This window comes from Lutra lutra, chromosome 13, assembly GCF_902655055.1.
Source record: "Lutra lutra chromosome 13, mLutLut1.2, whole genome shotgun sequence".
Taxonomy (NCBI): Eukaryota; Metazoa; Chordata; class Mammalia; order Carnivora; family Mustelidae; genus Lutra; species Lutra lutra.
In genome coordinates, this window is record NC_062290.1 from 86,071,823 (window position 1) to 86,086,284 (window position 14,462).

Below are 14,462 nucleotides of genomic sequence, written 5' to 3' on the forward strand. Positions count from 1 at the left end.
TCTCACACCTGGAGCTGTGGAAACACTTGCATTATGGAGACCCCCCCCGCCCCTCCTCCCAGCCCCAACCACCTCCAAGGTCTCTAGGTCATTAGTTTGGGGCTCTTACTTTTGCCGGCACATTCCCAATACTGTTATCCTGGGAGAACGTACTTTTCCCCTCGCAAGCCTGAGCTTCCTCCTCTGTAAAAGGGGGTAATAAACAGTACCAACTCCCAGGATGTCATGAAGATGGTGTGACATAAGCATGTAAAAAACCCAGCAGAGTGCCTGGCACATAAGACGGCTCAATTAGTTATCAGTGAGATTATTAGAGAAAGTGCAGAAAGCTAAAAAGACATACTTCCGCAGGGTGAATCAAGTCAGAAAGTGGCAAAGCTGGGCTGAAGCCCAGGTCTATCTGGCCAGCTCCAGGATGTGTCCTGACCAGTTTGCCGCTTCCCATTGCCCCAGAGGTGCACGCCTGACTCTCAGGAGGCACAACCTGCCCTAGGGGACACTTAAAATGCCCTTCTAAGAAGCTAAAACACAAATTCAGCAAAAATTAGGGGATTTAATATTCCGTGCCTCAGTGTATTTCCTGAGTTATTATTTATTTGCTCAGACATCATGAGCTGTGGTTCATTCATCAATTTCCTACAACTCTGAATCTAAGACTAGAAAAGCTCCACTGTTGTTAAATCCTGGAGTAGCTTTTTATATAATTCTACAATCCTCTTGTCTTCGGGTTACCTAGAGCCTTATGAAAGCCTGGAAAAGCCCCTGGGAGTGTCACTGAACAACTCTTTGCTGGAGTGGATTGTGCTGAATCCACATGGCCAATCGATAGCGTCCACAGAGCAGTCAGGGAAGTCTTTGAAACTTGTCTGAATTTACACACAGGATCAGATACAAAGGCTGTTTGGGCTTAATGAGACCTCAGAGATCACCTAGTTTGGGGCTTATATTCTCCATATGAAGAAATTGAGGCTCAGGGTGGGGATATGACTTGTCCGATGTTACCTATTAATGACAGAGCTATACCCGTAACTCATATCCCCAAGCTATCAGGCCAGGGTTTAAACAGACCAGCTCTCCTGTCTCAATGCATTAAGTTTTATATAGTGGGTATATTCACACTGTGATCAAATGCATTCCAGTATGAAAAGCACTATCTCCCTTAGGGACCCAAAATAGAAAACAATATCATATTTTGGCCCAAACTATGATGAGACCCAGTAGAGCCTTACATTCTTGAGATCAAGTGGGGTACTAGGCCCAGAATCACTGGTTCCATTCAAGTGTCAACCATCTGAAACCTTTTGGGAACTACAGCTAAGAGTTGCCAGTTCCAATGTGTGGTCAGTTAGGGACTGAGTGACAAGCCTGAGTGTACTTGACGAGGCCATTATCTTTGGAATGAAAACTAAGGGGTGGCCTGAACATGAATGAGACCATGAATGTACAGCCAAACTCAGCACAGCGCTCAGCACAAGGGTAGAGCCTACTGAACGAGACCTGGGACCAATTCACCCAGTAATACCTGTCCCTGGATGAGGACTAAGGGCTCTCTGTAAAGAAGGCATTTACAAAGATTGTGTATTAGGGAAGTTAGTTTCCCAAACTAATATTCTCCTGGTAAACAGATAACTTCAAGTGAGCTTATAGTATCCAGTTGGGACGGATATGCCATTTCCTAAGAGAATTTATGGTATCACTCGTAGAGTGGGGAAAGACGAGAGCTTCCTCGAGTTCAAATGCCAAGGGTGAGGGCATGCTAAAAGGAATACAGAACCTTGATGGAGGCTCCCTTATTCTATCCCCATTAATTTCTTTATGCCGGTCGCTCTCAACTTTTCCAATTCTCAAGGCTTTCTCAACCATCTGAGGAACCTGATACACTGTCAGTAATAATCCTGGATTATTCAACAGGTGTTCTCAAAGGGGTAGATCTGGGAGCGGGGAATTAGAGGAAGGTACACAGTTAGGAAAAACCTTGAGTTTCTGCCATTCCCTATCAGGGATTTCCCTTGACCTAATCACTGCATTAAGCACTAATGTAAAAAAATTTTTTTTTTTTGTTTCTGGAGGTAGTCTTGATAGTATTTATCCTGCTCTTTCATAAGCTCATTAGTTCTTGTTAAGTTCTATTGCAAATTTTGGTTCAGAAAATGTTGTCACAACAGGGACGGAACAATCATGTGATATTAGAATTGCCATCCTCCAATTACTCAGCGGACCCAGGGATTTTGGAGCTAAGTGTGATGGATGTCTCTCATGATCAGTTCTGTGTATCTGAATAGAGGAGGGTATCTACTTAGTATTCGGTAAGAAAATGAAACAGAAGTGGAGGGAAAACCCATCCACTTGCTAAGAACTCTCATTTCCAGATTACGTAATTACTCGAACTATACTCCATAGGTACCCCAACTTGAAAATGACAGGGGCAAGTATTTTATTCATAGAGCCACACAGAGCACCAGAGTGAGGAGAAAAAAAAAAGTGCAGGCCACAGCTGTTTGCTTTCACTCATTTAGTCTCATGTTAATGTGCTTCGTAAGTCTGCATATTGTATATTAAGAAATGGCACCGTAATGAAGTCTTCCCTGAGCGCTGGCTCGTAGGTATTGACTAGGGGGTTAAATAATAACTGCAATAGGACAGACAAGCCAGGGAAGACAATAGATGGCAAATACGCTGCCTCTCATCATGCTCAGGCCCAGGGCAGGCATTTTTAATCAATCACAGAGTTTCTTTATATTGCCCTCAGACGCAGCTCCAGATGCCGCCTCAGCATAATACTCTGGGCAGCCATCACAAGCTTGGCTGGAGTCCGTTCACGAGATGAAACCTCTCTGCCTTCTCTATGATATGTGCTTGATATTCTTGATATGTGCTATGATATTGTACTTGATATTTTTGATAAATAACTTCTCGGATCACAAGTGTTATGATTATACATATGGATTGTTTTATGAAGAGATAGTGAAGGTAGCCATGGAACCTTTCAGCAAGATTATTTTATGATACAGTCTTGATCGGCAAATCCTGCACAGGATCTGTGTATCTTCTAGGGGATGATGTTAGGTTAGTTAGGTTATATATGCAATTACGACCCAGATGGAATTCACGTGATATTACAGATTCAGTAACCTAAACCTTTGGTGCCGTGGGGAAGGTCTAACCTGACAGATGATAAGGTGAAGGGATCAAGTGAATGCAGTGGCGCAACTATCAAAGCACTTCTTAGCCCGAGACCCTGCATGGGGCACACCAGGCTGACTGGCCCAGTCAGTAAAAACAAGCCTTGTTCAAAGAGATAAGAATAAGAGGCAATAAAGTCCTTTGGATACTGAGAGGCTGCATTTCCCAAGCCACACAATTAAGGGGAGATTCTGAGCTAGCTGGTCTGGGATGAGGTCAGGGACTTGGTGATACTGATACACAGTCAGGGTTGCAATCACTGCCCTGATGCACTGTGTAAGCAGGAGGTGTACGATGGTGGTGTCTTGGTCCTCTCTGCTTTTTTATGCGGGTTTCTGGCAGTCCCTTGGCTAGGGCATCATAATTCAGCTTCCCAACAAATACCGATAGTACACTCTGGGCTTCCTAGATTGTGGCTGGCATTCACCATCTGACCCTTTTAGTTTCATTTTCTCCAAACCCACTTTAAGCTGTCAGCCTTGGCATCTCTGGGCAGCACACATGTCCTAGCGTCTGACCCTATGGTCAGGCACATGGGATCAGACACACGGGAGATCACGTTAATGGAAATGACCTCAACTTGGTATAAGCTCAAACAAAGTCTATGCTTAAGGGCACCTGTACTTTCAGGCCCAACACAGAGGGGAAGCAGACAAGATGAAATAGTCCCAAGAATGTTTCTGAGAAATAATTGGAATGGTCAGGCATGATGGTTTTATGTGGTAAACTTTCCAGGCTGAAGGGCAGGGATGGTGAATAGACTTCGACTTAAGAACCAACTTCAACTGACCGCTAGCGATCGTTGATAGGGCTGTATTAGCAAGGGTTCTGAGGTCAGGTCTGGGCCCAGAGGGAAGAGGTGCAGTGACTGATAATGTAAACGGAGGATGGGACAGCAGCACACATGCTACACGGACACTGACCTCCAGATGCTAGGGCAGGGGAAGAGGGAGGATGTGCAGCATTTTGGAACTGGCCAATAAGTAATCACTTCCTTTGTGAAGGCAAGTTATTAATGACTGAGGCATCCACAGCCTGATGGATTGGGCTTGTTGTATGGGACTGGGCTTCAGTCCCAGTTCTGTTACTGGGACGGGATATCCTGCCGTATATCCTGATGGCTGGGAGAGAGGGAAAGAAAGTTAGTGCTTATTAAGTAATAGCCGTGTGCCAGTAAACACTAAATTCTCCATATACATCACATTACTTCATTTATTCCTCTAAGCCTTGTTTTTTTGAGTCATGAAATGGGAGTAATATCATCAGTGTTCTGTGTGGATTAAATAAGGTGATGGGGTGAAAGTTGGCCGTACGCTGCAAACTGTCCCAGAGGTACAGAGTGCTAGTGTGATAACAATCTGCCTTCAAGGCGTAACACGGTAACTGGGTGCAGGACTCAGGCTTAGGCAGTCTTGGGTTCCGATCCCAGCTTCATTAGTTAACAAGTAATTGTTCCCTATATCCTAGTTTCCTCATATAAGAAATGGAGATAGTATCAGTACTACCCAATAATAGTGATAGGATTCTAGGAGGCAAGAATAAGAGTGATGAGCAAAGTGCCTGGCACATAGCAACATACACTTGATAGATAACTACTCTCAAAAATTGTGATTCTTCATGTTAATATTATTTAAAAAGATCAAGTCTTTGCCGTAAGTTTCACTAATGGACTCCAATAAAATTTTTCAATCCCAGAAATGTCTGGTGGAAAATCAGTTTAAGTCTGGGTCTTGCAGATCCAAGTTTGAGTCCCTCCTCGCCTGACTTTCTCAGAAGCAGATGGCAGCTGGTGAAACGGGAGCGCGGGCCACGACTACCCGGTCACGAGACACGCAGCTGTGACGGCCCCGCGGAGCTTGGGAATTCTGCTTGCTGCCGCATGCTTCTACGTACCACGGACTCAGAGTGGATGGGCAGTTTTCTGTGGAATCAGCAGGGCTGCTGGGGAAATGCCGCACACAGACACTTAACACTTAGAAGAACTTGCCACAGGGGGCGAGGGAAATCTCTGCTCTGACTGACACAGGATGGATGAGAGGAGGAGACCATCCATCAGTGTCAGGAAAGATCTGAAGCACCTGGCTAGTCAGTTGAAATAAAATAAATTATTTACTGATCTCAGAACCCAGCTGCTCACTCAAATGCTCATAAAAGGTGCGCTGTTTGCTGCCCTCTACTTTACAGTAGATTCAGTTTTGGAAAGAAAGAATTCCTGGATCACTTGGCAGGTCTTTGTTGTTGTTAACTATGAAAATGAAAGGGTGTTACCTGCTTTGCAAGGAGGGAGAGGGGGTCCAAAGTTACATATGGAACTCATCTACGTGGCAGTAGGAAATGGGCTTATTTATTCACTGCCTGGTGTAGTACTCATGGGCGCCGTTTCTGTGATTGTCACAAAATTCTTTAGGACTAATGAATGAAATTTCTGTTTATAATGCTCAAGATTGAGCTTAGATTCATAACTGAAACAAGTATTCTGACAACATTTGATTGTCTGGAAGTTCCTTGGAGCTATGTCTCTCCACCAGAGGGTGCCATGTGTACCACAGGAAACACCCAGAAGTGACTGGGACCTGGCCTCTTGTCACACTTCTGAGAACTACTGCTCTAGGGAGAGACACCTGCATCACTCTCATCATCCGTTTCTACCTGACAAGGCTTCTCTACCGTAGCTACAAGTGAAACTTGGCCAAAAGAGCCACTACCTAACCCGACTGATGTGGTTAATTTCAAGATGGTAGACTAGGACAGAAAGCTGTAGGCAAAATAGGTCGACAGCGGCAACAATAGCAACACTAAGACGAGCTTCTATTCAGAATAGAGCTTCTATGGGCCAAATACTCTTTTTTCTATTTTGAAAGGTAAATGTTGTAACTCCCATTCTAGAGATGACAGAAACGACGACTGAAAGGAGAAGGCATTTTTCCAAGGTGACACTGCAGGCAAGTGATAATGCTGGGATTTAAACCCAGTCCTGACTACAGACTAGGGCTCTTACCCCAGATCCTTTTGTGGCCCTTTTCCTTTAAGTGAATACACATGTCAGAATCTGATGAATTAAAGTTTGGCTTTTTGCCTTTGGAAATAATGTGTGGGAAAGGAGCCGATGATCTTGATTATCTTTCCAAAGCACTGCTTTTTTTTACTTTGGGAATTCGTGGACTTACTGATGATGTTCACCTGGGAAAATTCCTGCCTTGGATCCTGGCTGCAGTTGGGCTACTTACTGGGTTTCCTAAAGCTAGACTCACTCCTTTGTTCCTGGGAAGATACTGTAGGCAAACACAAACTAGATATCTGCACAGAATTCTTATTTTAGTAACTTCTATTAGAAATATACAATACAAAGTGCATCGTCCTAAGAGTGTCTATAACTTGATTTTTCCACAAAGTCCATGCATGCATGTAATCAGTGCCCAGATCAAGAAATGAAACCTTACCAGCATCCCTAGATTCCCCTGCAAACACCACAGCCTCCTCTCCCCACAGATAACCACCATCATTACTTCTACACAATAGATTATTGTGTATTTTTGGAAGGCATTTACACTCACCACTATAGCTCCAACATTATTTTTGTGTATTTCTAAACATTATATAGTAGAATAATACAGTATGGACCTTTCCCCCTGTTCTGAATCTGGCTTCTTTTTGAGCAGCCTCATTATTTTTATTTCTATGAGAAGAACCAGGAAAAGCAGCCCCAGGAAGAAAGACACTAAAGATTTTTATGTTTTAAGAGTCAACATTATAAATAAGTATTTTTTTTAACCATTTTATATAGTTAGCACTTTATTTGTTTTTGTGAGGAGGCTGAAACAGGTCCAGAAAGGAGAAAGAAGGTGGGTTCTGTGGTTTTGGTTCAAAGTTCCTGGGTGCTAACTCATCCGGTTAGTCTGTTAGGATCACCATCATCCTAGCACCTGGTGTTTTCAGAGGCCTTGCTACGGGCCAGGTACCTTCCTAAGTACTCTGCATGTGTGAGGACACTTCATTCCCATAAGTACCACATCTGTGAGACAGGGACTATTGTCTTCAGTTTACCAATGAGGAACGTGAGGCTCTGAACCATCGGCTTGTGGCGATGCAGCTAATAAAGGAGCCGGGGTTTAAACCCCAGCTTCTAGCTCCAGAGTCTGTCCACTGCATGTTCCACTAACGGCTCCCATTTCCAGAAAGTCTGCCAGCTGCCAGCCCTGTGCTGAGTGCTTCACTTGGCCCATCTGACTTGCTCCCCTAGGCAATCTGAAGAAGTTGGTGCTACGGATACTCCTGTGTAGACACAATGGAATCGAGGCTTGGCGAGCTGAAGTCGCTTGGCTAGCTACCGGCAGAGCCACGATTCAGAGCTGCTGCGAGTCTGGTGCCCTGTTTGACTTACTCAGCTCTCCTGTCAGCGTGCGTCAAGCTCCAGGCAGTCAGGCTGGGGAGGAATATTTGTAGAGGTTTTTTTTTAATTTGCAGAGATTTCTGAGGCTTATTACAAACTAGCCACACTAACACCAACACTGCAGAAGCCTTTATTATGAGACACATAGAGAGCACTTGTGAGAAACCTATCATCAGTGGGTCTCAGAGCTGGAGTGCAAACGTCCTCCCTTCACACACAGGCAGAGGCGGCCTAGGAAGGGGCGGTGTGGCAGAGGCCGGTGGCAGAGCCAGGGTACAGGTCAGCTCCCTAAGCCTGGCATCCATGCCTGCTCCCCACTCCTCCCAGTGTCCTTTCGTAGGCAGCAGGTGCACTTAAGTCGGCCAGACCAGCATTCTGCTCCCGACACCACCACCTCCCTGCTGTGTGAGCTCAGGCATCAGACGTTACCTCTCTGGCACCTCATTTACCTTCTTTGCTAGATGGCGAAGGTACAAATACCTACCTTTGTGGTAGCTCAGTAGTGTTATGTGAAGCACTTAGCACGGTGCCTTATATACAGACCTACCTATAAATGATAGCCGTGACCATGATGATGCTGTAGTACTGACTACTGTGACGCTTTTTCTACTCCCGTTATGTGTCAGTCAAAACAGAAATTTAGCACTTAATTGGAACAAATTAATCCAAATATTAATTGAAAGTTAATTCTGGATTATTTGCTGAAGATCCAAATATAACTTCTAAGATCATTAAAAAGCTTCCTGAATAAAGGCATGAATGAATAAGCAATGAATTCACCTGAGCAAAAAAAGGCAAGTGGCAAAGCTACAGAGCAGTTCTAAGGATAGCATGTAAGAGAATTATAGAATGGTAAGAATTATGGGACTTCACAGAAGTCAATCAGTTTGAAAAGAGTCTCAAGTTAGCTCTATTTCTAATCTGCTTCATAAAAAAGAAGACAAGACAGAGCACTCAGGTGGGGGAAAAGGAGGTACTTTACATTTCACTGTTGAAACATTTTTCTCTGAAAACAAATTACCATTAGTCATTCAGGTCACCTAAAAGCCGGATCTTGTTTCTTTTCCCGTTTCTATGCTGACCATGGATACAAAGGGCCCAGTCCCTCATCGGTTCATGCACTTACCTAACTGGACATCGGTTGTGAATCGTAGTCTGTGGATCATGCTGACTTTGAACGACTTGTAATGGTGGCTGCTAAGCATATCCTGTACTGTAGCTATGTCAATTTGTGAATCTTCCTCAAAAACTCCGTCTGCCCTTGAACCTGGGGAGGAAAAACCACTTTAACACATAAAGATACATGAGGCTTGGCAAATGGTGTCTGCTTAAAATGCTTTGGGATAAATGAAAATAATATGGGCTATTTAATTTCGAGAAGAAAAGGCTGAGCGATGACTTAATAATGCCATTCCAGTAAACAGAGAATGGTAGCATATTCATCATTCAACAATTAATTCCACAAACACTGCCTATTCTGTGGCAGGCCCTTGGCTGGGCAGCAGGGATACGCAAGGATAGAAAGACTGCTGCTTGCCAGAAGCTCTCCATCTCCACGAGAGTAAGTTCAAAGCACAAAAGCACGGGCGGTCACACTTCTTGTTTCTTTTCCTTGTAATAATTTTTCCAATCATAAAAGTAATCCAAGCTCTTGGAAGAATTCTTGTGCTTTCCAAGATTCTCAAACTGTTCATTGGTTTCCCATCTTGTGCCCCACAGTCTCCACGGGTGAGGGCACGAGTCTGCTCCTGCTTTTAACAGTCTCCTCACTGGCCTTCTGGGCACCAGGCACTCTGTGCAATCTAGCCAACACAGGACTTTTGGATTCATACAGCTTTCTGAAGCTTTGATCATTTATTCACTTGCTCGAAGTCTAGGGAGAGCTTTGTGCACGCTCAGTACTCTGATACATGATACTGGGGACAAATAAGAAGGCTGGTGCTCGAAAATCCTCCCTGGCTTCGCATGGCCTCCTGGATGGGGCACCGTCTCCAGCCAAGCAATGAAGGGTGCCCATAATCTGGCTGAGACATAATTTTTCAACTTTACATTGTCATTTCTCATCCACACCTTCTTGCAGCACCTTCCAAACTCCTCAGATGGCACACAAGGCCAGGTTTTTCTATTTCTGGGCCTTTCCTCATGTGGTAGCCTAGAACGTCCCTTCCAACCTTAACCTGTACTTGCCAAAACTCCACCCAGGGCAGCTCCAACTCCGCCTCCTTCTGAATTCCAAAGCAGCTGGTTTATACTGGACCCTGGAGCCAGGCAGACCTGGGGTTCAATTTCTAGCTCTGCCTCTAACTTGCTATATGATATCGGGCAAGTGACTTTCTCTGAACCCCAGTTTTTACCATGCACAGAATGCCAAAATGTATTTGAAGACTAACACATAATACACTTAATGAAAGAGCAGTCATGATTATGTTTATTCTGTCACAGAGGAACACATACATTCAGCCTTGCACTTAAATTGTTGAGTGGTTGTTCTAGCCTAATTTGGAAGTTTTTTTTTTTTTTTTAAGATTTTTTTTATTTATTTGACAGACAGAGATCACAAGTAGGCAGAAAGGCAGGCAGAGAGAGAGGAGGAGGCAGGCTCCCTGCCGAGCAGAGAGCCCGATGTGGGGCTCGATCCCAGAACCCTGGAATCATGATCTGAGCTGAAGGCAGAGGCTTTAACCCACTGAGCCACCCAGGCGCCCCTAATTTGGAAGCGTTTTGACAGTAAAGTTTCTCATTCATCTCTGTATCTCTGCAAGCAGTACAGGCAGCTGGTATGCTGTTAAATTTTGCTAAATTAAAATAAAATAAAATAGGAACCAATGTGGGGGCGCCTGGGTGGCTCAGTGGGTTAAACCTCTGCCTTCAGCTCAAGTCATGATCCTGGGATCGAGCCCTGCATCGGGCTCTCTGCTCAGCGGGGAGATTGCTCCCCACCCCACCTGCCTCTCTGCCTGCTTGTGATCTCTGTCTGTCAAATAAATAAAATTAAAAAAAAAAAGAAAAGAACCAGTATGTATGAGTGCTTACTACACATCAGGCATGGTGCTAAGGGCTTTATACATGCACTTAAGCATTTTTCTGTATTACATAGACGAGGAATCTGAGGCTTTGAGAAGTAAAGTCATGTGCCCAGGGCCACACTAAGCAAAGCTAAATTATCTCCTGTCCCCCAGAGTTTAAAATGTGGTCTTCTGAAGGTGCAGCTGCTGGGACGGGAGCACCTGCGGGATGGGAGCACCTGTACAGCAGAGGCCAACCAGAGCAGGGTGCCCTAAGCCTTGTGTGGCACACCCAGAGATGGCCCACAGGGAAATCCAGAGTGAACTCCTTGGGACAGAGCTGGAGAAATGGAAAACTCTAGATTTGGGTATAAAACAGGAAAATTCTGTTACATAAATGTCAGTCTGACAATTATACGTTTTTCCTCTCCATAGTTACTGCTTACAGGGTAAGCTTTAAAGTCAAAGGTAGTTTCTGATGACTTTACATTGAACTCATTTATTAGGAACTGTGAATTTGGTTTCCAAACCCTACAATTACTCCCAGCTAGAATAACTCCAGCCCCTACAATAATGTTCTCCTCACAATGAAGACGCAGCCTCACCTACACTGGGTCATTCACTCGATGCCATCCACTGAATGGCATGGTCATTCACTGGGCCTGTGATACGGTCCCATTTTTGAGTATTTGTGCATATTGTCCTCCTGCCCAGGTCACCCTTCTCCCCACTTCACTCTCTCCTGACCTGTATCTCCAAGTCTCCTCCCTGTTCTTCCTGAAGAGCTTAGATCAAGTGACACTCCAGGGAAAGCTTCCCTGACCCTGGGCCCCCAAGTCTAGCACAGCTCCTTTTACCACTGCACCCAGCATTTTCCTGCAGAATGCTGTTCACAGCTGATCACTATCTGTCTCTGCCCCAAGAGGGCAGGCAGAGTGACTGTTTTACTCACCATTATAGCCTAGACTCTGCTAGTGCTACCACGCCCAGAATAAAGCAAGTGCTTGATGAAAATTTACTGGATGAGTATGAGCTGCCGTGTCCACAGGAAGGTGTAGATCAGAGAGGCTCAGTGACTTAACGAACATCATATCGCTAGGATCAGAAGAGTTACACTCAACATCTGTAAGGGACATTAGGTAACCTTGCTACCTTTCTTTGGACACCTGTAATTTTGGACAGAGGTGTCATGGTCGCAAGCACTTCTGTCTTCTGGGTAATGTCCATCTCTTAAACCAAGAGGCTGGCTAGAGTTTCCAGAGTTTCAAATAATCATTCACTTTCCCCAACACACACTTTACTGAAACAGAACTGCAAAGATGTTTATTTCTATTTTCAGAACCTTTTAAATTGGAGAACTGTGGAGAATTTTGGTGAGGTATTAAAATCCTTTCATATTTTAAAAATCAGTTAAAACCATCTTATCTGAGAAAACACCATTATTAGATACAACTCACCTCAAGAACTTCTGTTTTCTTTACTAATTAGTATTTTCTAAATATTGCAGGTATTTGATTTGGAAAGGGGTAACAGCTCATTATGCTAAAATGCCAATTACTAAAAAAAAAAAAAAAACAAAAAAAAAAACCACCCCACACTTAAGAGTTTTACATTTTATGATGTTGGATTAAAACCAATTTAAAAATTACTATAACGTGACATATAATTTTTTACTGAGCAATTTCAATGCCAGCTGCTAATAAAGCATCTTAGCTGTAAATGATAATTCAGATGCTTTTAGATAAAGTGGTGCATAAATATGGCTGGAAATTGATTTAGCTTCTTACAGAAGCTACTGAAGAATGACATATTTTGTTTAATACACCAGCTAATGTAGTCCTAAAAGCTCAAACAAGTGCCAGTTTTCACTCCTAAATTTGCTGTGGGAGATTAATGAAAACTTTATATTTTGCTGAAATGTTAATAATGGGCAGATGAGATGATAGGATTTTAGTAGAGGTCTTAAAGCTATGGAATAACCAGCAAGGCTTGTCAATTTCCTTATATTAATTTTGTTCAAGACTTATATAGCTAGAGCTGGCTCAACACACTAATGCTTCTTGCACTGACCTTCTACTCTCCAACAGTGTAAATTCATATCCCATTTGGGGATTTAAGTCCCCCTGATACTTGGGTAAGTCCTGAGCCTTGCCCCAGATGACAAGGGCTGTGTTTGCATTAGAAGAGCAACAACACCTGGGGGAGTAGGGAGCGAACGAATACTCCTGTGTTCGCCTCCAGTACGTGCTGCCCACCCCCAAGCAGGTCATCTGCTGAACTTCTGGTCTCGGAGTTACACAGCCATTTTTCAAAGTAGGCTCATGAGTGCCATTGCTTGGAGGGGGCACGTGTACACGTATAGATCAGTCAGCCATATAACCTGCAACTACTCTCCCCATGCCAGTGGGATGCTAGACTATGGAGGCACGCTGGTGAGGATAAGGCAGGGTTCCTGATCTTCAGAAGCTTACAGATTTGGTATTAGGAACACAAAGAAAATAGTACGAGGCAGAAGCGGTGCACACAACAGACACTTTATATATAAAAAACATCTGAAGCAGAGTAGTGTACCAAAAGCATGTTTTGGACTAGAAAAGTTCAAAGACTTTGCATGTATACCTTTACTGTTTGTATCCTTCCAGAAAGGAGTGAACCCAACCATACGTAGGCACAATACCATTTGTGTGTTAAAATTATTACTGTATATCAACTTCACATTTAAAAACCCACTTCTGTTAGAGAAGACATTTTTATCTATTTAAGGTAAAAAAAGAGAGAACCAGAATGTTTTAGAAATAAACATATCAGGAAAAAAAAAAAACCACTCCCAAACTGTTAATTTAATTGAAACATAACCCTTTGGTATTTTGTTAAATGAGCAATTAAAAAGGTCACAAGCAATTAAATGAAACAAAAGCCACACTGTGTTCATCTACATTAATGCTGAACTGGGTCTCCTTCTGAATGACAAGATAAATTGTAATGGTGCCTTCAAAGACTTCACAATGTATTTTGTCAAAGTCGGGAGTGTTAATGTCTCTATGTGCCATGGATTACCATAATGTATCGTGTCAAAACGCTCGAGCTGCAATAACTCAAAGGTGTATTGTGATAGATCAAATTTTGGGGTGGGGCCTAAAAGTGACTTGAGCACCAATGTGCTCAGATGGACTGACACCAGGCTCCAGAAGAATGACAGAAAGCCCATTTGCAATTTGTAAAGGTTTGTGGGACAAAATCTAAGCGAGAAAGGAGCCTAGCTATCGAAAGGAGAGAATGAGAAAGGAGGAAACAGGAATGGCACCTATCTTAGTGGCAAAGTCAGGCTTTGGCAAGAGGGGGTTGAGGGAAGGAGAAGGCAGGCAACGTCTAGGGCCTGCAGCAAAGAAAGAAAGAGGAGGCGCTGAGGGTGCCCAGGGCTGGGAAGTAGCCTTGGGACTTAACACTGGAGAGAATATGGAACATAGAATTCAGAGATGTAGGTTCAAATCTTAACTCTGACATCAAGGGTCACAAGTGGGTCAAACCCTACCCAAGATTCCATTAAAAAAAAAAAAAAGATTTTATTTATTTATTTGACAGAGAGAGACATAGCAAGAGAGGGAACACAAGCAGCAGGAGTGGGAGAGGGAGAAGCAGGCTTCTCACCGAGCAGGGAGCCGAATGTGGGGCTCAATCCCAGGACCCAGGGATTATGACTTGAGCTAAAGGCAGACGCTTAACGACTGAGCCACCCAGGTGCCCCTAAGGTTCCATTTTGGGGAAGAGGGAGAACTGGGACAAATCTGTTGAACTTGAGTCCACATTCCTTCCACTGTGCTCCTCCTTCCCCTCCCATCTCACTACCTTCCTACAGGCAGCAGCAAGGAGACAGATGGGTAGGT

General features: G+C 43.8%; 1 protein-coding gene across 5 annotated transcripts in view; it reads right to left on the bottom strand.

Moving 5' to 3' along the window:
- The window catches only part of MAPKAP1 (MAPK associated protein 1), a 243,342-nt gene that overhangs the window by 35,067 nt on the left and 193,813 nt on the right, over positions 1 to 14,462 (bottom strand). For all 5 annotated transcript variants that reach the window (XM_047699107.1, XM_047699106.1, XM_047699109.1 and 2 more), the window contains one exon: positions 8,700 to 8,840. In XM_047699107.1, the coding sequence (XP_047555063.1) occupies positions 8,700 to 8,840 (141 nt within the window). The remainder of the gene's footprint in view (positions 1 to 8,699; positions 8,841 to 14,462) is intronic.